Source organism: Eurosta solidaginis, chromosome 5 (genome assembly GCF_040869045.1).
Source record: "Eurosta solidaginis isolate ZX-2024a chromosome 5, ASM4086904v1, whole genome shotgun sequence".
Lineage (NCBI taxonomy): Eukaryota > Metazoa > Arthropoda > Insecta > Diptera > Tephritidae > Eurosta > Eurosta solidaginis.
Genome location: NC_090323.1, coordinates 230,761,164 through 230,783,369, shown reverse-complemented (window position 1 = coordinate 230,783,369; position 22,206 = coordinate 230,761,164). Strand labels below are relative to the sequence as shown.

Here is a 22,206-nt window from a genome sequence, read left to right as displayed (position 1 = left end):
TGCGGACCACCATCAGCCAATCATTGCCCGTTTTTTAACGACCGTGATCACGACACGATTACGATCGAACAGAGTTGCCAAAAGTAAAATATTGCGTACAAATAACTGATAATAAAATTTTACTATGGCAACTCTGATAAAATGCAACCGCGCACTGGTTTTATGTATACATACTGTAGTATAGAGAAATATAAGTTTCTTTATTCACGCAAATGTTAAATAACATAAGAATATTCGTAGTAAAAAGTATAAAAGTTGTATTGCCCCTCTTCATTTATTTTCATTTAAAATTAAATTCACTCCGATAATTCTTTCCGGCACAATTCCTCTTTAGTACTTTGGCATATGATCCTCTGTGGATGCTCCATGGAGTACTACAGTGAAATTACTTTGGAAAGTACTCTCACGTATGTACTCTATGGAATACTCACAAACAAAGCGAGAGTGGGATCACCTACTCCTCTCCTAGGACATCGCAATGTTAATTGGAGCACATTTTTTGTATGAATACATATTAGTTTTGGAATACTCCTATACTCCCAAAGGAGTACTCATTACATTATTTATGGAGTAGTCGCGTTTTTTGAAGCGTAGTTGCTAGTTGGTCAACTTGGTCGTGTCGTGTCGTACGACTGTCGCTACGTGTGCATGGCTCCATAAGAATACAAGCAAAGAATATTTTGTCGCTATATGTCGCGTCGTATAATGTGCATGAACCTTTACTATGAATTTTGTTTTTGCAATTCCACTAAATAAATAAATGTAAGGCGCGATAACCTCCGAAGAGATTTTTTGTCGGGCTTCTCTTCAAATTTGCGTTGTGCTCCTTTTAATTGTTCCTACAAATTGGCGGGACGGGACCTACTTGTTGCATGCCGGTTCCAAAAGCCATCTGCCAGGCATACCTATATGACACTACTTTATTTTCGTGCATTTTTTCTTGTATTTTATCTTCAATTTTTTGTCGCACTCCCTGTGTAAACTATATTTCAAAAAACTAACGATATACAAGGAAATTACAATCTAGTTCATTAAAAACAAACGAGCCAGTTTGTATTTCGATAGGTTTTTTTGACATTCGACAGTTTTTTCTCTATTTTTTCCTGACACATGATAATTTTGTTTTTAGTTTGAAAATTTGGTGCATAAAAACACAACTATATTCAACTTTCTTGTGAAAAAAGTGAACCATCAGAGACCGAAATAATTTTCGCGTGGTATTTGCATTGGCTTAATTGTTAAAAGAGTCAATGTACAAATAAAGTGTAAAACATAAACAAAAACATGTCAAACTCACTAATTTTGGGGGAATAGTGGTCTCGCTTTTTCATGATAGAAATTGTTTTTGTGTTTTGAAGTTCCGATAAAGTTTCGTCGGTTTTTTTATTCTGAAAAACTTTATTTCTAAAATTTTAACGTTGCTTTGCCCGGGGCATGAACCCAGGATCTTCGGTTTAGTAGGCAGAGCATGCTACCATCACACCACGGTGGAGGCGAATATAGTGTAAACTATATTATTTAAATAAAATTTTACTTATAATTTTTAATAAAAATATTGACATTGAAAATTTAAAAATAACTATCAATAAAATTTTTATTTCGAAATACTATACAAAATAAAATATTTCAAAAATAATTTACAAAAATAAAGTATATTTAAATAAGGTAGATAACCCTACATCGAATTTGACGAAAAATATGTATGCTCAGTAATATGACGTAAAGTCTCAAACGTTGAGTGGATCAAAAATAAATCAAGATTGGTCAACACTTGTGTTCGCCGAAAGCGCTCAAAGAAACAAGCATTAGAGGATCGGTGGACAAACCTGGTATATCACAAGCTGTCTACCCGAATATGTTCTTGTAGGGCATAGTACTAACAATGCATAAGGTACATAAAAGGTGTAAGCTGGCAGCACTAAAAGGCTTATTCGCTTGTGTTCATTTTTATTCGTTGACCCAGCAATCGGCATCCAGCTTTTTCTTCCGGCTCCGCCAACTCATTCATTCTTCGTTCTTTGCTCGTGTAGTACGTGTGCGTGAACGCGGGTTTGTTCATAAAAAAAATCACACCATCGCCATTTTGAATTTTTTTCAATTCAAAGAAAAATTTCTAAAAAACTGAAGAATCTTTTAAAAAGGAATATTTCGTTTAAAGGTAAGTTCATTAGAGATGTGCAAACTAAATTTGAGTTATTGTGTAATACATTTTAAGTTCCTCGTTAGATATACATACCTATAAGGGAAATCATTTTGTTACATTGTTAATTTTTTTTGTAGTTTTTAACAAATTTTGCATTTAACTGCAATTCAGTCGCTTTTTTTTTTTGTACTTGTCGGTTTTTCAAGTTAATTTTAGCTATAAAGGCGTCAAGTATTGGAGCTAAAGTACAGGCTGCTATTTTGCTTCAAGAGGTACCTAGAAGTGCTTCAGCGAGTTCATAAATTTCTAAGTTCACCGGGTGTAGTAAAATATATTGTATTTTTATAATTTCCATTTTAGAAATACATATACATGATTGAATACGAGCTATAAAATACTTTGCCACGAGATATCGGCCGCCATTTTCTTTTAGCCTTGCATATTTTCCTTTGATTTTTAGTCGCCCGGTTTTGTGTATGTATACGCTTATACCTGCCTGACAAGTTCTCACTATTATTTCTCTAAACTTGTTCGTATGCGTCAGCCGCCAATTCTTTTGCTGCAGTCTAAATTTTGGAATTGCATATCAAACCGGCCGGTTTCGCGTATTCAAAACTATTGTACAAAGTTGATCTTTGCCGGGTTAGCTTTTGATAGTTATTATCAACTTGGCCAAATTTAAACCCAAAATTAATTTTGAAAGTATATATGTTATCCACATCTTTTGGCCATATGCCTTTTTACAGTTCGTTGCTTGCAGCCATAGTACGAATATTCGCTGTCTCGTCTTTGTATCTGTTGAACGATCGATTTTTCGTTCTGTCGGGTGGGGGCCATGTGTAGCATTGGTGTACATACACGTAATCTGGTTTACTTTGGCAAATATAAAAATTCAAGTGTACTCGGTAGTTCTTTACCTAAGCTCACAACTGCTAAAACTAGTCCAAAAAGTAGAGGTGTCAAACGACTGTTAATAGTGCAGTTTACGGTACCAAAATTTTCGAGTGAGATCAAAAGACGCGTATTCACGTCTAGATCAAGATTCCAAAAGCGGAAGTTATCTTTTTTTTTACCCGTTCAAAAGATATTAACGAAAAACCGAAAAAGACCGCGGGTCCCTCCGAAACCGGGGGTGGGATCCATAGTATTTTTGCGCAGAACATCTTTCTGCGTTGGGGGCCTTCGGCCGCGCTTATAAAAAATAAGGTAATAGTCTATTTGAGGGGTCGACTGCTAATACGCTACCAAAAATATCGAGAGTGGTGTCAAAATACGCGCGTATTAATCTCGAGAACAATTATCAAAGGCGGTATCAAAAGATGCGTCTCGGCCTCCGTTTTAAGAAACCGAAATCCTAATCAAAAATTGTATTTCTGTCGAAAGTTGTCCACAAAAAACCATAAAATGACCGCGAGAGGTTCCGAAATATGGTGCCCGATCCATAGTTTGGTAATTCTTTACTTTAGCTCAAAACTACAAAAACCCGACCAAAAATATCGGGAGAGGTGTCAAAAGGCAATTTTATGTCTGTCAAGAGTTTTGCGTAGAACACCTTTCTGCATTGGAGGCCTTCGGCCGCGTTTAAAAAAAAAATTACCCTGGGTGGGTCCAACACCGGATTGGAGACCAAAACTATATCCGCGCAAAACACGTTTACCCTGTTTTTCTTGTGGGTAAAACAATATTATTAAAACATTCACATGAAAATTTTCAATTTTGTTTCTCTGTATCTCCAACGAAATAAAATTTTGAATTTCCGTTTTCATATTCGTGATCCTGGGTCCAAAGCGCGTCTTTTGACACCTCTCCTGATATTTTTGGACGATTTTTAGCAGTTGTGAGCTAAAGTAAAGAATTACCCATAGTTTTTTTTAGAACACCTTTCCGCGTTGGCGGCTTCGGCCGAGCTTATAAAAAATTACCCTGGGTGGGTCTGACACCGGTTTGGGTGTCGAAACTAAATACGCGCAGAACATCTTTCTGCATTAGTTTGTATGTGTGTGTACAACAAATCTGGCAAAAAACAACAACCCCATGAGAATTTGATCCGATTTTTTGCTTACATCTTTTGACAGAAATAAAAAATTAAATTTTGGTTTTCGGATTCTAAAAACGGGGGTCGAGACGCGCCTATTGTAATCACCTTTGATAAAAATTCGGTAGGGCACCGTTGTTGTTGCTGTTGTAGCGATAAGGTTACTCCCCGAAGGCTTTGCGGAGTGTTATCGAGGTAGAGCACCGTCTTGTAAAACGGTACAATTTTTTTTTTTTTTTTTGTGGGTATACAACATTTCAAGAACCACATGAAAATGGCCAACTTCAACTGCAAATATTTCCGGATAGATATAAAATTTTTCTTTTCCGCCTTCGGATTATTGTCGAGATTAATACGGGTCTTTTATAATAATAATAATTTATTTATTTACGGTCTTTAAGACCTAGTTCAAGGTAAAAAAAAAAATATATATATATATATATATATAAATAAATTGTATACATTACATGCTTAATGACTTACAGTATAAAAATAATTTTGCTTTAAACTTATTAATATTTTCACAGTCTTTTATCGCATTTGGTAATTCATTGTACATTTTATAACCTATATATTCTAAAGTCTTCTTCGCGAACTCCGTTCTTACTCTAGGCAGTCTTATATTTCCGCTGCTTCTAGTTCCATAGTTATGTATTTCATGATTAAAATGTATTCTCCCGTTCAGATAATTCGGTGTTATTCCTAATTTCATATGATGTATAAATTTCAATGTGAAATAATATATCGACTGTTTTACACTGAGCCAGTTTAACATATTTAGCATTGTAGTTTTTGGTGTTCTAAGCGAACATTTTAAAATTAATCGCATTGCCTTGTTTTGTTGTATCTGCAGTTTTTTTATTTGTGTGTCATTTGCTAATAGCAGGATTGTTGGACAATAGATAAAGTGCGGTTCAATAATTGATCGATACACTAATAATTTGTGTCGTTGACTAATATATTTACAAGTTCTGTACATAAAACCAATTTTTTTTGCAATTTTGTTTTCTAAATAATTTATGTGTTCTCCAAATCTAAGGTTTTTGTCGATCCAGACTCCTAGGTATTTGATCTTGTCTACTTGCTGAATTTCAACATTTCTTATCTTCAGAGTAATATTGCTAAGGGTATTGGCACCCATAATGCTTTGATTTTTGCAAAATATCATACTTTTGGTTTTATCCACGTTCACTTTCAACTTTCTATGGCATAGCCATTTGTAAAGGGAGTCTAAGTCTTCTTGCATTTTCGATACCGCAAAGCCCTCACTTCTTTCACTAATGGTTATCAATGCATCATCCGCAAATAGTCGAATATTGCAATATTTCAAGCATTCTTTAATATCGTTAATATATATTGTAAACAATAGCGGTGCCAATACTGAACCTTGCGGTAGCCCAATATGTACATCAGCAACCGGTGAAACTGCACTTCCAATTATCGTCTTCTGTTTTCTATTACTCAAATAGCTTCTGAACCATTCCAAGGATTTTCCTCTTATCCCATTATTAAACATAACATTCAGCAGTTCCTCTCTATCCACAGTTTCAAAAGCACGTTTTAAGTCTAAAAAGACTGAGATCACAACTTTCTTATCAGTTATATCCTCTTTCCATTCCGCAATAACCATATTCAGTGCGGTTTCGCAAGAATGGCTTTTCCTAAACCCAGATTGTTCAGGTATAATAATTTGGTATTTATCTAGATATGCCACTAATTGATTTTTAACCACCGTTTCCATAATTTTTTCATCTGCGGGTAGCGTATTAATTGGGCGCAGTTCCTCTGGCCTTACTGTATTTTTGACTTTTTCCGCAGGTACTATAGTTGATACTTTCCAGCAATTTGGAACAATGCTACTGTTTATTGATTCATTTATTATATCTTTGTAGAAGTGAGCAATGTAAATCATGGCATCTTTAAATACCCCCTCCGACAAAAGCTTTTTTCCACCATATTTGTTTCTAAAAGATTTAGAAATGTTCATTATATCATCTAACTCTACGTCGGTGAATTGAAAAGTTTCAATTGCATTATTTACACTTGTTTCTGCCGCAATCTCCACCTCTAGATATGTTTGGTAGCGTATTAGCCGTCGACCCTCAACTAGACTTTTACCGAAAGATTTACAAGGTATAATCGAAACAGCTCTCGCCTTGTCCGTCCTGATGTCACTTTGTTTAAATTTTTCCCCAATTATTAAATAAATTATTTTTAATTTTATTTGCAAATATCTCTGGAATATCTCCGCTTTCGGATCCGTGACCCTGGGTCCAAAGCGCGTCTTTTGACATCACTTTCGATATATTTGGATGTGTATTAGGAGTGTCATGCTGTCGTATAGAAATACCCATTTTATTTTGGGCACAGCACGCTACTCTGGCCTTATATAATTGAAATATTGTCACTGATTTTTGTATTGGTCAGTCTGCTCTTACCCCCATCGGCAATAACCACAGCTAAAAATTCCCTTACCGGCCTTTTCTTAAGCTCTGGCGTTCGGTTAGCGGCAGTTTAACTAATAAAATGGGGCAACTGATCAACCCCTTGACTATTTCCTTCTCTAGAAAATAACGGCTAGAGGTACTAGCTGGGTGTAAATACCCAAATGGCCATCTATTCACCTGCTTCATACTTCAAAATTATAAATGTACATATGAGCGCAAAGTCCTACAGAATAAAGTTCAGAAACTGACTGTTAAGTTACAGACGCGGCTCCTCGATCTTTATAATATTTAAATCTCTGAAAAAAACAAAAATTTAAAACATTCGTACAAATATTTATTTAAACTCGTAATTTATAGCAACTCTTGTTTGCTGTCTGTTCTTTATGTTTTTTCAGATTGTTGGAAAGCTTTAGCATTTAGCTATTACTCTTTAGCTCTAAAAAAAAATAAAGCAATCGTTTTATCGCTAGGTCTAGATTGGTTGATTAGTGTGTCGTATCAACTTTTGGCTTAACTAAAACTATAAATTTTGTAAACTCAAATGTCTCCAAGGTATGCAGAAGTGTTTGCTGCACAAGCGGCAGTATCCTTTCTTTAATGTACATATTCCTTATCTATGTTTCATCTTTTTATTTAAACTGTTCATTTCTTCGTTTAAATTAATTATTTATTTTTTCATTAATTTTTTTAGCGTTAAACAAGCGAGTAATAAAAACAACAGCGGAAGTAAGAAAATGGCATTCCGTGGAAATCAAAATCGTAACCGCAATTTTGGCGGTAATAACTATGGTGGACCAATGGGCGCCAATCGCATGAATATGAACATGTCACCCTGGGATACACCCAACACTGGTAACTTTGGTAATATGCGCCAAGGTGGTGGCCAAGGCATGAATGCTCAAGCTATCAATTTGGCGAACAATCTTTTGAACAATTTGTTCCGTAATCAAAATCCACCATCCCTGTTGGATTTACCGCGCGGCGGTGGCGGTGGTATGGGCAATCGCAATCAACGCAGTGGACCGGTATGTACACAATATATTAAATTTTTTATATGTTCAAATTGGTAGTTTTTGTTTTAAAGTCGGCTCTTTATGTTTTTATCTACATTATCTGCTTATATGGGAATATAATATCAAATTTAATGTAAAATATTCTATCGTATACGTGCGTAAAAAGTAGGTAGGTAGATACGATTAAATGCTTAACTTTTGGAATCAGTATAATAATCATGCTACGGTCTGCTTATTCAACATTTGCTTAACTCACTTTTCATATATTTACTTAATAAACAAAATATATCTGTTACTACAATGCCCCCCCCCCCCCCCCCCCCCCCCACTGCAATATGTATCAATAAAAATTGAATTATATCCAAAGTTGCTTCACATTTTGTGTTAGATCGAATTAGTAAAGTTTGAAGTCTTATAAGTTTTCAAAGACGCAGGTCTAAAAATTTAACCGACCATTTCATAAAAATTTTCAAAATGGAACCATGACTAAGAGTTAGGAGGTAATTTGGACAGATATTTCCAGATATTAAATTTATCAATTCGAGAACTCTAAAAATTTGTCAGCATTTTAATTTTCTTTTACAATTCAATGAAACTTACCCAATTCATTCTACCTATTCCAAGCATCTTACTTGAAATTTAAAAACATCCCTTGGTAGGGACGTGAAAATAAACTCATTATTGTTGAGATACATTTGAAGGTATGAATCATTTTCAAATACACCTATCACTTGAGATCTTTGCGATATTTGTAAAAAATAAGTAAATTCAGAAGTTCTTATAGGTTGCACACTCGCCAGTTAGCTATGTACGTATTGACTCGTAGAAGCTTTTACGGGTTTTCAGTACAAGTTCAACTCAGTTTGTCAGTTAAACTACGCTTAAACTTATTCTGCAGTTTTTCAATCTACTTTAACTGAATTTTAAGCTAAGCTTAAACGCAGATCTGCCATGTTTAAACTCTTCTAGTTAACCTATCAGTTATTTTCGTTCGTACGAAATGGCGTCGAATATACCCAACAAACATTTGGGCTTGAATACCATTAGAGCTCATGTTAATAACTAAAAAAAAAAAAAAATAAATGTAAGGCGCGATAACCTCCGAAGAGATCTAAGGCCGAGCTTCTCTTCCAATTTGCGTCGTGCTCCTCTTCATTTTTCCCTACAAATTGGCCGGACGGGACCTACATGTTTTATGCCGACTCCGAACGGCATCTGCAAGGCAGATGAGTTTTCACTGAGAGCTTTTCATGGCAGAAATACAATCGGAGCGCTTGCCAGACACTGCCGATGTTAATAACTAGACATTCTAAAATCTCAAGAGTTGTTTCGAAACCGTGGCTCAACTCGAGAATCATAGCGTACTCAGCAAAAGAGGGAACTTTTTATAAAGCAAAATATGCTTTTACTTAAGTTGAAAAAATGTAATTAACAACTTGTGGTTCTCTAATTGGACTCAAATGTAAGATTCAATGATGTTGACGTCGGATCTTCGGTGTGGTAGGCGGAGCACGCTACCATCACACCACGGCGACCGCCTATATAATTTATTCTTGATTAATTACGCTTCAATACTTCAATTAGCCTAGTATTTATTTCTCACAAGAAACAGCTGTTGGGTTTGGTGGTACCACCTTAGAGATTTTTTTCAACTCCATCTCAACTCGATATGTAATCTAAGATATCAACTGGAGAAATGGGTTGAATATTTATTTGAGAACTTACCATTTCTCAAAATCTCTCGAAATTAGGATAATAATTGGAAAATACGAATGACGTTGGAGATCAATTGGGAAACTTAATTTTACAAAATTTCTCAAAGGTTGGATAGTGACTGGAGAATGAAGTTGGATATCAACTCGAGAACTATCTGGTTTAAGAATAATTAATGATGGATATCACTTCCGGAACTAGATATATATTTCGCCGCAGATATTTTTTCCATGTTTGTTGGGTAAACAAAATCCAGCTGTTGCCGTATCTGCAAATTATCTAGATAAAAAAACCAATGTTGCCGCACCTAACAGCATACCCCAAAGGCGGCCTTAAACTGTGACTGAAAAACGGCTCAGTAGTTTAACTGGAGTTTAAATTTTCCTATAGTTTAAGCAAGCTTAGTTTAAGCTTAGATTAACCAACCACTGATAAACCGGGCCTTTTTTATTTATTCTTAATAGCAGAAATACTACCAGGGTTTATGCAAAACCACTGAAGGCAACCCCGTTTAGGAAAACTCGTCCTAATATAAAACACCTTTTCTTGTATACGGCCCTACCCGTCACCCTGTATATTTAAATTTTTTTTATATTGAAACTTTACTTTTAAAATTATCTTGTCATTTATTTATATATATATATATATATATATGATTCTACCGCGGACCAGCTTATGCGTCCTATAACACTTAAGCCTAGCATTCATCGTAGAAACCTTTACATTAAACCACGTATACGGTATTTAATTTACCTTTACATTTTATGCGTATGTATCCAGTATGTATTTTATATAGAAAACCTATTTTTAAGAATTCAATTCTTATTTATAAGGACTTAAAGCACGAAAGATTTTTATTAGAACTTAATTTTCATCCTAAAATAAAACTTGTTAATTTAGTACACACAAAGTGCAAATCAAAAGATTTATGTAAAAGGATTGTGCATTTGAAGGTTTTCAATTAAAAAAGCATTTGTCCATTTTAAATGCTGCATTTTTATATAGCCAGAGAAGAGAGAAAAGACCAAAAATATGACGGTGCACAATTTTTCTGCAGGACAATTATTTCTTTATAATTTTCAAATATAAAGCAATATATTTAAAGTAATCACAAAAAATGTACACTTCCTTAGCTGTACCATACCACCTATTAATGTTGTTTGTTGTAACATAACAACAAACATTTATCACTTTTAGTTACCTCAAGTTTTAAACTGTAAGCTACAGCCGTACGTAATTTTCATAAAATGTATATTTTATAATTTTAAGACTTACAAACAAAAACAAACCTGTTTTGCTCTACTCGCTGCATAATTCCAAATTGCTAATTACCAATTGTATACTTTCTTTTCTCTTCTCCATATATAAAAACCAAACAAAAAACCCTAAAACGCACTAAACCACCTGTTGATATGTTCCATTGTGTTCCATCTGCTGCGTATCGATTGTGATCGAAAATATGTTGCAACTTCGAAAAACATTTTTGGAAAATCCAAAACAACAAATGAAAAATAATACAATGCGGTTATGGTTGACGTTATGATAATGATGCGTATGCAATTGTTGTAATTGTTTTTTTGCATTGCTTGCGTCATGTTAATGCGTTTATAATACGCATTTCTGCAATTGGTTTTCATAAATCTATTTATAAAATGTTTTAATAAATAATGAATTCCGTCCCTTTATAAAAATATACATGTTGCTTATTGAAAACCATTGCATTCTTAATGCATGATCGCAAATGCGAATAAACACATGCATTTACGCAATTCAAATTCACGCTACATAACATACCACCGCCAAACAAAAAACTATATATTGAATAATTATTAAAAATGTACCAACCGATGTTACTACTTCAACTTGGTGCGTATCACTCGACACAACTGTGTTTCACAAATGATCGATCCGATGCTGATCTCTGCCTACTCTACTGTGCTCACTACCGACTATCACTACGGACATATACCACTGGTCTGGTTTGGTGATTCTTCAACAATTGTTTATTACAATCCAAAATGCTGGTGATTTAAAAACAAATAAACTAAACCCGAATGGCAAACATTCGCATAAACTCTTACAATTATTTTTGATAAAAAAAAAACATTAATGAATTTTGTTTTATAAACAAAATCAAACGCGCTTTCACAATATATCTGACTTGTTCTCATATTGTGTATTTCGAAAAAAACTAAAATGTTATAATGGGTATATTTCGTAAACATCTGCTGTATATTTCTGATACCTGAAAAACTTCAACGACTATATATATTTGAAAAATTGCGATCGATACTGTTATATTATCAACATCAAATGTACACGCACACATTTCATTTATGCCATTTCGGCTGCTCTTATGCTCATATATGTGTGTGTTGATGCCATTGCTGCTCTCCGCCAAATAAATCATCTACTTCACATGCTAATTGTTCATTGCCTAATCTGCCAACGATTTGACACATCTTATAACCACATACCATTTCTATCAAATATTAAAAACTTAAAATCAATGGAAAAAACGAAAAAATTGAAATATATCTGTATGCTTTCCACAAATGCAAACTTCTAAATTCTGTTAAAATGTGTTATGTATTTATATATATATTTTCTGCGAAATCGTGTATTTTAACAAAAAACACAAAAATATAAAACGTGAACCATGCACTTTGCTGCAATTGGTCACAACATGATTTTCAACAACTACAAAAAACCATTGAACTGTGCGTCGAAAATATGCGAAATGCAAATAAAACTGCACACATTTGTAAAAACTGTTATATTTGTGATCTTCGTTATATAACCAAAAAAATAATGTGAAATACTGCTCTTTTGAAATATTTATGTGCATTTTCTTCGTCATATTTTGTATGCAATAATTAAAAATGCAAACATTAATTGCTTATGCAACTTGATTGAATGTGTACAACATTTCATATGCAAAAACAAACCCCATTCAAAATTATTAAAAAAAAACAACTATAACTTATAAAAAAACATAAAGATGGTCAATCGTAGTGGAGCACCTGGCAATCGCATGAACAATCGCCGTGGTCAAGGAGGTGTGCAAAACCGTGGCGCAGCTGGTGCTAAAACAGGTCAAAAGCAAGGTGCTGGCGGTATTCGCAAGCAGAATGCTTTTGATCGTGCTAAGAAACTTTTGGCTAAAAATGCCAACAATAAAAAGAAGGATTCCGCTTCTGGCGAAAAGAAAACTGAGAGGTAAGCGCTTTTCACAAAAAAACAATTTTTCAAAAAGTTTTACTGTAAACATTTTCAATTTCGTACCAATACAAAACAAAAAAACCTACTTCATTTTTAATACTACTATTATATCAATTCAATTTCAAAATATAAATGGGGAATTGTTATTTAAAACCCCCACCAAAAACATATACCTATACCATAACTAAACGTTCTTTGCAAAACCCATTTATTAATTGAAAAGTAAATTTGCATAAAGGAGCTTTCATTATTTCCATATAGCAAAGTAAATATATGTTCTTTGTTAAGAACATTGTTTGCCAGGGAATTTTAAAAGCATGATCCAACTGTGGGTAAAGTGATGATAAAAAAGTCTGTAGGTCGGAATGGAGTTTCTGGGTGGGATATATATATATATATGTATATATATAATCATGAAATCGCGATATTTCTTGTTTTTATATTTTTATATTAATAATATAAACTTTCATTTTTATTTTATTGCATATTTTTAACGGAAATTTAAGTTCATTATTTTTAATTATATAGCATTTATTTTTTTTCATACGTGCCTTTAGTTTGTTAAAAAGTATTTAACGCGCATTTTCCACCTATACTAGCTTTATCATCAAAATATGTATAACCGGGCAACTTTACTATTACTATTTACTTTTAGCTATACCATGCTACATACATAGCTATTTTTTTCGAATTATGATATGAAATGACTTATTTAGATATTTAAAATTTTTAAAGTTTCAAGCCATTATTTGAAAATTATTTAATTTCCATAAATTTTAATATGTAGATCTGTTGACAAATTTTGGTTGACAGCATAATCGACTCGCGGCAATTATTTATTTCTTAAATATTCGGTGGTTGCCAAAGATACGAATCATAGCCATAATGGCATATTTAAAAAAAAAAATACTTGGCGCGATTTATTTCTTAAATATTCGTTGGTTGCCAAAGATACGAATCATAGCCATAATGGCATATTTAAAAAAAAATACTTGGCGCGATTTATTGCCGAATTTCCTCCAATTTGAGTGATGCTTCTTTCAGTTTTCCCTACAAGTTGGCGGGACGGGACTTAACTTGTTTTATGCCACCTCCTAAGGGCGGCTGAATTGTCACAGAAGGTTTTCATGGCAGAAATACCCTCCGAGTATTTGCCAAACCATTGCTGAGGGGCGAATCAGCTAAGAAAACTTTTTTCTTCATTTTTGATGTTGCTTTGCCGGCACTTGTACCCAGGAACTTCGGTGTGGCAAGCGGAAATGAAAAGAGCCGTTAGAAAAAAAAAATTAATATCTTAAAGGGTCTTTCCTTAAATAATCAAAATTTTATTTACTAAGGAATTCGAAATAAAAATACAAATTTCTTATTTATATATATGTATATCATAATTCGGAGAAATGGACTATGTTAATGGTGTACCACATGAAAAAGTGTTGAAGTGATATATTTAGGTTATTCGTAAAGTTTTAATACAAATACTGGAAAGCATGTATACATACATAGCGAATCAGCACACGGATTGTTTTAATTGCCAACCGATATTAAGGTGATAACTTTTCTAGAAAATACTAGATTCTGTTCTTATCATGTCGATTAATGCTTGAATGCTATTGACAAAAGTTAATGAATCAGAAATGACTCACGATTTTAACAAATTTTCCAGTCGATATATTTTATTAAATTCAACAATATACAGCTAATACCCATTGGTAGTTTTGTATAATTGGCAAACGATTAAGTTTAGTAGCTGTAAGAATAAGCTCTAGATTCTGTACTTACCACGTCGATGGATGCTTGATGCTATTGACAAACGACTCGCGATTTTGTCAAATGACGCATCGATGTAAATATTGGAGTCCAAAAATACACAGCTAAAACCCATTGTTCGTTTGTTTTAATTGGCAAACGATATTAAGATAAGATGTAACAGAAAATAATAGATTCTGTACTTACCACGTCGATTAATGCTGCAATGCTATTGACAAATAAATGGCTCAAGATGGATGGTACACATTTTTCAAGGTATAGCGATGTAACTATATTTTGGAATCCAAAAATACACAGCTAAACCCATTGCTCGTTTGTTTTTTGCAAACGATTAAGATTAATAGCTGTAAGAATAAGCTCTAGATTCTGTCCTTACCACGTCGATGAAAGCTTCAATGATATTGACAAAAGTTAATGAATCACAAATGACTCACGATTTTAACAAATTTTCCACTATATATTTTATTAAATTCAACAATATACAGCTAATACCCATTGGTCGTTTGGTATAATTGGCAAACGATTAAGTTTAGCAGCTGTAAGAATAAGCTCCAGATTCTGTACTTACCACGTCGATAGATGCTTCAATGCTATTGACACAAGTATATGAATCACAAACGACTCGCGATTTTGTTAAACGACGCATCGATGTATATATTGGAGTCCAAAAATACACAGCTAAAACCCATTGCTCGTTTGGTTTAATTAGCAAACGATTAAGATGATCAGCTGGAAGAGAAAGAACTAAATTGTGTTCTTACCACCTCGATGAAAGCTTCAATGCTATTGATACAAGTTAATGAATCACAATGAATTACGAGATTGAAATCTTTTTCAGAGTTAAGATATAAATACAAGAAGAGAAATGCGTGTTTCTCGCAACGTTTGTAGATTAGGTCACGAGCCATATGAACACAATACGAAAAGATTTGAGGTAGAATATTTTTTATTTAATAATTTGGGAAAAATTTAAACAACATGACATCAGGACGGACAAGGCGACAGCTGTTTCGATTATACCTTGTAAATCTCTTCAAAGCCTTTTCTCCCGGGAGTGGGATTCGAACCCGCACTCCTACGATAGTTGAAATGTTTACAAACGCATTCAGCTACGTCATGCCTTAGTTGTAAAGTTTTTCCCAATTGCCTTCTTTTGCATATATTAATCTTCTACACATACCATACTTCGTATGTAATTATGTGTTGAAGTTATGCATGTTTGTAAGGCGGTTTCAGAGACACTGGTATTGTTGCTGTTTTTGTTTTATTTATAGAACTACAACGAATTAACCAAATGTTGTCTGTTTGCAAGAGTTAATCGGGGATTGCCCGTATTGCTTTAAATGATTGAAAACATTTATTTCAAGCAATTTTTAATTTTATAATTTATTTAAAAATTTGGGAAAAATTTAAACAACGTGACATCAGGACGGACAAGGCGACATCTGTTTTAATATTTTTGTTAATGGTTTCGCGAACAATGAAAAATAGTAAGAATTAAATATAAAACTTCAACACTTATTATTTTATTTTTTCCTTATCATAGGTATTGCGTATTATCGGTGTGTTAAATTAAAATAAGAAGTTTACCACTTAAGAAATTTTATGTACCAACATATATTGCTCGAAGTAAAAATCACGAACAATACTAATGCTCTGTTTGCCACGGAAAGAAATGAAATCAAACCAAACGGTGTACTTGGCTGTACAATTTAGTTGTGGTATCTGACTAGTTTAACACAAGGCAAAATTTTCGTTTCCTTTATTGTTTAACCATTTTAAAAAATGACCCAAGTCATTGTACTGCTTTCTATATAAGCTGCTCATATCGGCTTGGAATTTACCGTTCAGATTTAAATAGAAATACCGCTTCCCGAGTTTTATATACATAATCACTAATCAATACATAGTTTATGAAAGGACGTACTCCTCACTTGTCCATAGTGACTGAACTTTTCAGCAGATAGCTACACTATATTGTTGGCTTGATTTCAGAGCAAAGCAGAAATTATATCTAGAGTAGAATAGAACAAAATTAATTATTGTTGAGTTAATGCACTGCGATCAATAGGTAAATTGTGTTCTCTTCCCTTCACATGTCCTATCTCCCCCATCTAAGCCCCGGGCCCAACGAAATTAGTATGGTATTCAATTTGATGGATGGGTGGAGTGAACGAGCTTATTCTGAAATTTCGGTGAGCAATCATTTAGCTTGGCCAGTGAAAAGTTAATGTAAAGTGCGTGGCCTGAACACTTCTGAATAAAACAATCTCACCTTAAGAAAAAAAGCAGGAGGAAAAAACTAAAACAGCAGTATAAGAATGAACAAAGAATAACGGAAATTTAAAGTTATTGCAGACCACAGTTGTTAAAGGCATAAGCACAAATGGGGCATATGATATAGTGGCATCCTTAGTGTCCCGTCTCACTGAACATAGAGAATAGGCACATATAAACAATGAAGTTGAATATCTTCCTTGATTTTCTATGGGTAATCGGATCAGATGAGGTACTGTGAAGAGAAGAGAGAGGACACAATAGACCCATAGGTCTCAGTGCATTACCTCATCAATAATTCTTTTCTATTCTATTTTAGAATGTCGATTTTCTTTGCGAACAGTTGGAAAGTACATTCAGAGGTCTATTTCTCAGAAATGACGGACTCCTTAGCCTCGACAGAAATGTTCCACATAGTCAAAGTCAGAGTCAGAGACAAAACAAAAAAAGGTTGGTGAATTACTAAGCGATACAAATGTCTACATAAACTATCTCTCAATAAAAACAACCTTTCAAATACTCTATGCTATTTTACTCAAATATATTACATATAATAAATTTTATAAAATAGGAATGACTTGCTATGTGCTGTGACCATATTGAAATTGGAATTTTGTATACACGAAATTCAGGAAAATTTCCGAAATATTTTGTATATTTACACAGAAGCTGGAAAAAATTAATACAACTTTGTGCAAAAGGTTATGCGAGTTAATACGAAACATTTTTCAAAGGCAGTCCACCCAAGTTTCTACCGACAAACTCGTAAAACTTTAAAAGCTCAAACGTGTATTTTTTTGTTCTGTCCTCTTAAATAGGCCCAATTCTTGGCACTTTTCATGTCATTAGGCTGTTTTTTTATACTCAACTCTGCTCACAGAGTATATTAATTTTGTTCTCATAACGGTAATCAGTAACGGCATAAACTAATCGAGATAGATATAGACTTCTTTATATCAAAATGATCTGGGCGAAAAAAGAAATTCATTTAGCCATATCCGTCCGTCCGTAAATACGATAACTTGAGTAAATTTTGAGGTATCTTAATGAAATTTGATATGTAAGTTCCTGGGCACTCATCTCAGATCGCTTTTTAAAATGAACGAAATCGGACTATAACCACGTCCAATTTTTCGATATCGAAAATTTCGAAAAACCGAAAAAGTGCGATAATTCATTACCAAAGACGGCTAAAGCGATAAAACTTGGTAGATGGGTTGACCTTATGACGCGAAATAAAAAAATTAGAAAAATTTTGGACAATGGGCGTGGCACCGCCCACTTTTAAAAGAAGGTAATTTAAAAGTAAGTCGAACAAAAACTTACCAATCCTTGTGAAATTTGGTAGGGGCATAGATTCTATGAAGATCACTGTTTTCTATGAAAATGGGTGAAATCGGTTGAAGTCAGCCCAGTTTTTATACACAGTCGACCGTGTATCCTTCCGCTCGGCCGTTAACACAATAACTTGAGCAAACATCGATATATCTGTACTAAACTTAGTTCACGTACTTATCTGAACTCACTTTATATTGGTATTAAAAATGGGTGAAATCCGACTATAACCACGTCCACTTTTTCGATATCGAAAATTTCAAAAAATTAAAAAAATGCCGTAATTCTATAGCAAATACGAAAAAAGGGATAAACATTGCGATTGGATTGGTTTTTTGACGCAAGATATAACTTTAGAAAAAACTTTGTAAAATTGGTACCATATTAAGTAGAAGAGAATGAAAAAGTTCTGCAGGACGAAATCAAAAGCTTTTGGAATCATGGCAGGAATACTGATTGTGGTATTACATATATAAATAAATTAGCGGTACCCGACAGATGGTGTTCTGGGTCACCCGGGTCCACATTTTGGTCGATATCTCGAAAATGCCTTCGCATATACAAGTAAGGGCCACTCCCTTTTAAAACCCTCATTACTTACTACCTTTAATTTGATACCCATACCGTACGAACACATCATAGAGTCACCCTTGGTCCACCTTTATGGCGATATCTCGAAAAGGCGTCCTATAGAACTAAGGCCCACTCCCATCATTCACATTTGTCTCATTTTGTCTCAAAAGCTCTCAGCTGAGTACGTAATGTTCGGTTACACCCGAACTTAGCCATCCTTGTTTTTTTTAAGTACAAAACCAAACCAACTTCAAAGCAGTTTAGGTAAAGTTTCTCTGTCCCATGATTACCATATGTATGTATTTTTAAGAAATTAATTGTAAAATTCAGTTTCCATTCTGCCTGGATTATTTTGTGAAATATATTTCATTTACAATTTGCTATTGATATCATTACAAAGTGGCCATATATAAATGAAATACATCTTATACTGAAAATTTAACACACCTTTAATAATGCTTACGAATTTTGCATAAGTGCAATCTCCCCTTTTTGAACCATTTCTTGTTTTATACAAAACGAAAACAAATACAACAATACTAATACATTTCTTTTTTTGTGTACTTTTATTTCTATCAACTTTCAATGAGCAGCAAGGAATCTCCCTATGCCAGCGTACCGAACGACATGTTCTATTGCCATTTGTGTAAGAAGCATATGTGGGATGCCAACTCCTTCGAGAATCACATCAAGGGTCGTACTCATTTAATGATGCGCGAGGGCATTGAAGAAAGCTATCGCCTAAAGGCCAATATGATTCGTCAGGAAGCCAAGATTGCCGAGCAATTGAAATCTATTGAATTGGATCGTTTGAAGCGTATGGGCAAGTCCAAGCAGCGTCAATTGGAATACTGTACTATGTGCGATCTTAACTTCCATGGACATATTTCGGCTCATCGCAAGTCAGAGGGTCATTTGAGTTTGAAAAAATTCTTACATCCTAAATGTGTTGAATGCAACAAAGAATTTGCTACACGCATTGATTATGATACCCATTTGTTGTCGGCTGATCACTTGCAAAAGGCAGCCGAAAAGAATACTAAGGTGGGCGAGCGTAAACGACCAACTCTGACTATTCATACCGAAGAAGAAGAATCGAAGGACTTACGCCCACCACAAAAGAAGAGGAAGAAGCCTGCTGCCAAAAAGGCTGAAGGTGCCGAAGGTGAAATTAAGAAAGAGGGTGAAGATGGTGCTGAAGGCGAAGAAGCCGAAGGCGAAGATGCTGAAAAAAAGGAAGGTGAAGAGGGCGCTGACGAAACCAAAGAGGGTGAAGATTTGAATGAAACACAAGAAGAGGAAGAAGTTGCTTTGCCCGTCGATCCAGAGGATTGCATTATTGACTTCGCCGAAGGTGATGAGATACCAACTGAAGTTGATAATCGTTTGCCCAAATACAACTGGACCCGCCCAGTTGGTGCTGGTCTCATTACCAAATTGGAGTGCTTCGAATGTTCACTTTGCGGTAAATTCTTGGATACCGAAAAAACCGTTGAGGTACACTCTCGTACTGTTACTCATCATCGCAATTTCTTGAAGTTCATCAATGAAAAAGCGAGCGATACTAAGATTGCTCAAAAGCGCGCTGCTGCCGCTCAAGAAGAGAGTGAGCGCAAGAAGCGTAAATTGGAAGAAGCCGAGGCAGCAGCCACGGCTACTGAAGTTAAGACTGAAAATGGTGAAGGTGGTGAAGGTGCTGAAGGTGATTTATATGATCCTTCAGAAGCCACTGGTGAGGGCGAAGAAGATGTTGAGATGAATGAAAACGGTGAAGCTGCCGAAGGTGAAGAGGGCGGTGAAGAGGAGGCAGGTGATGAATCAATGGAGGCAAATGAGGCTGAGCAAGAGGCAGAAGCAGCACCCGAACCAGAGCCAGTTAAAGAACAGCCAAAAGCTGAAACACCAGCCAAAACACCAGCTAAAGCTGCTGCTACAACACCAGCTGCCGCTACGCCAGCAGGTGATACATCGCCTTCAAAGAAGGCAACACCAGCGCGCGCAACACCAAAAGCTACGACGCGTGGTGGTCGTGGGCGTGGGCGTTACAATCGCTACTAAGCAAGTAGTTTAGTGTTTAGACATGGCGATAATATTTAAATTCGTCAAAATTACGACACTTTTTAAAAATTATCAACATAAAAGATGAAAAGATAGTTTAACTTATTATAGAAAAAAAAAAAATACACATAAATGATTTCCACTATTTAAGTTTAGCTTGTATTAATTATCTAACCAAAATAATTATTACATGAACACTTATGTTTTGCAACTTGACAATATATTAAAGAATGCAACAACAGTTTAATATACAAAATTATTTACACATTTTAAAGGTTTGTTCGCAAATAAACGGGCAGTTTTGTCTCAGTTAGGTTAAGCAGCAATTACCTGTTAGAACGCTCAAAACTAATTCAAACATACTCCGTTTATTTGAGAATGCATCTTATATACATTATATTCAACAAAAACTTTAAATATAACTAGAAACGTATTCAGCAATTTACGATTATAATTCAATTTACATAATACCTACTTAAAATATGCAACTTCCAATAAATTGCCAGGAAATAAGAATAATTTGAAACAAAGGAAGCAAAATGCCAGTAATATAGCAAATAGCTGCTAAGAAAAAAACAATTATCAAAATCTAAATATGTAACAGTGAGTAAAGATAGGGCACACATTTCATGTCATGTCTTTGCAAGCGTGTGAATGAGTATTTTAAAGGAGAATTTGTCATGTGTGTAGTAGTTGTGATTTAAATCACAAGCAGATAAATGTATTTTATTCGGTGTATACCGGATTTTGCTGTATTATGCATTATAAAATGTAAAACACATTTTAAAAGGTAAATAAAAGAAACCTTTATATGTACAAAATATAAAATGAAAATGCGTTGTTTCTTTTATACCATGGAATATTTTTTATTAAATGTAAGTTTTACAGACGTAAACTAAATGCTACTCTTCATGTTTATAGGTCAAGCTCGACCTCGAAATTATTGCTTTTCCGTTCCCGTTGCGACGTTAGAAGGCCAAGATCGACATTAAATCTTACAAATTTACATAGCTGTTGTATTAACGATAGACACTCTTCGAAATATTATCGATGGTGATGGTCCTTTGCCGTATATTGATCCGGTTCGTTCCGGTAACAATCACCACTAAGATACTAGCCCGAGTATCTCGGGAAAGAGATATGACCACATTATACCACCAACGCACATTGGGGACGAACTTTTCAAAACCACTTATGTACATATCACAAATATTAACCGATTTTAATCATTTTTGTACAGAAATTTTTGTAATTGAATTCTGAAGAGACTCACATCGCCTGAACTTTATATAATATATATTTGTGTAATCTTTTCGTGACCATAAAGTTTTTACCCAATACTTAATCGAGTGAAATTAAAGAGATCCGAGGCATTACTAATTTGAGGTTTGATGTTTGATGTTAATTTTACAAAATTCATTTGTTTAAACAATTGGTTGAACAAAATTCTGCAAACATTTTTTTTGTACAAAATGAGTGAAAAACTAAAATTTTATGGCAAAAGTGTGTTCGAAAAAGTAGTTCCTTTTTTTACAAAATATAATTAATTATAAACAAATAGTTTTACAATTTTAACAAACCACTTAACATCTGTACGAAAATAAATAATAATATACCCATAAA

The 22,206-nt window shown here is 34.3% G+C and overlaps 1 protein-coding gene across 3 annotated transcripts; it reads left to right on the top strand.

Annotated features, from left to right (window-relative positions):
* Positions 1–1,996: 1,996 nt before the first annotated feature.
* Positions 1,997–21,417, top strand: Pep (Protein on ecdysone puffs). Of its 3 annotated transcripts, none has more exons than XM_067788774.1 (4): positions 2,000–2,158; positions 7,317–7,650; positions 16,937–17,067; positions 19,119–21,417. In XM_067788774.1, exons 2-4 carry the CDS (start codon positions 7,360–7,362, stop codon positions 20,581–20,583), a joined length of 1,887 nt encoding a protein of 628 aa, XP_067644875.1. In that variant the 5' UTR covers positions 2,000–2,158; positions 7,317–7,359; the 3' UTR covers positions 20,584–21,417. The 3 variants fall into 3 exon arrangements, with proteins under 3 accessions (XP_067644876.1, XP_067644875.1, XP_067644874.1); XM_067788773.1 differs by lacking the exon at positions 16,937–17,067 and adding an exon at positions 12,353–12,570; XM_067788775.1 differs by lacking the exon at positions 16,937–17,067 and having other exon boundaries at positions 1,997–2,158; positions 19,119–19,325.
* The last annotated feature ends 789 nt before the right edge of the window (positions 21,418–22,206 follow it).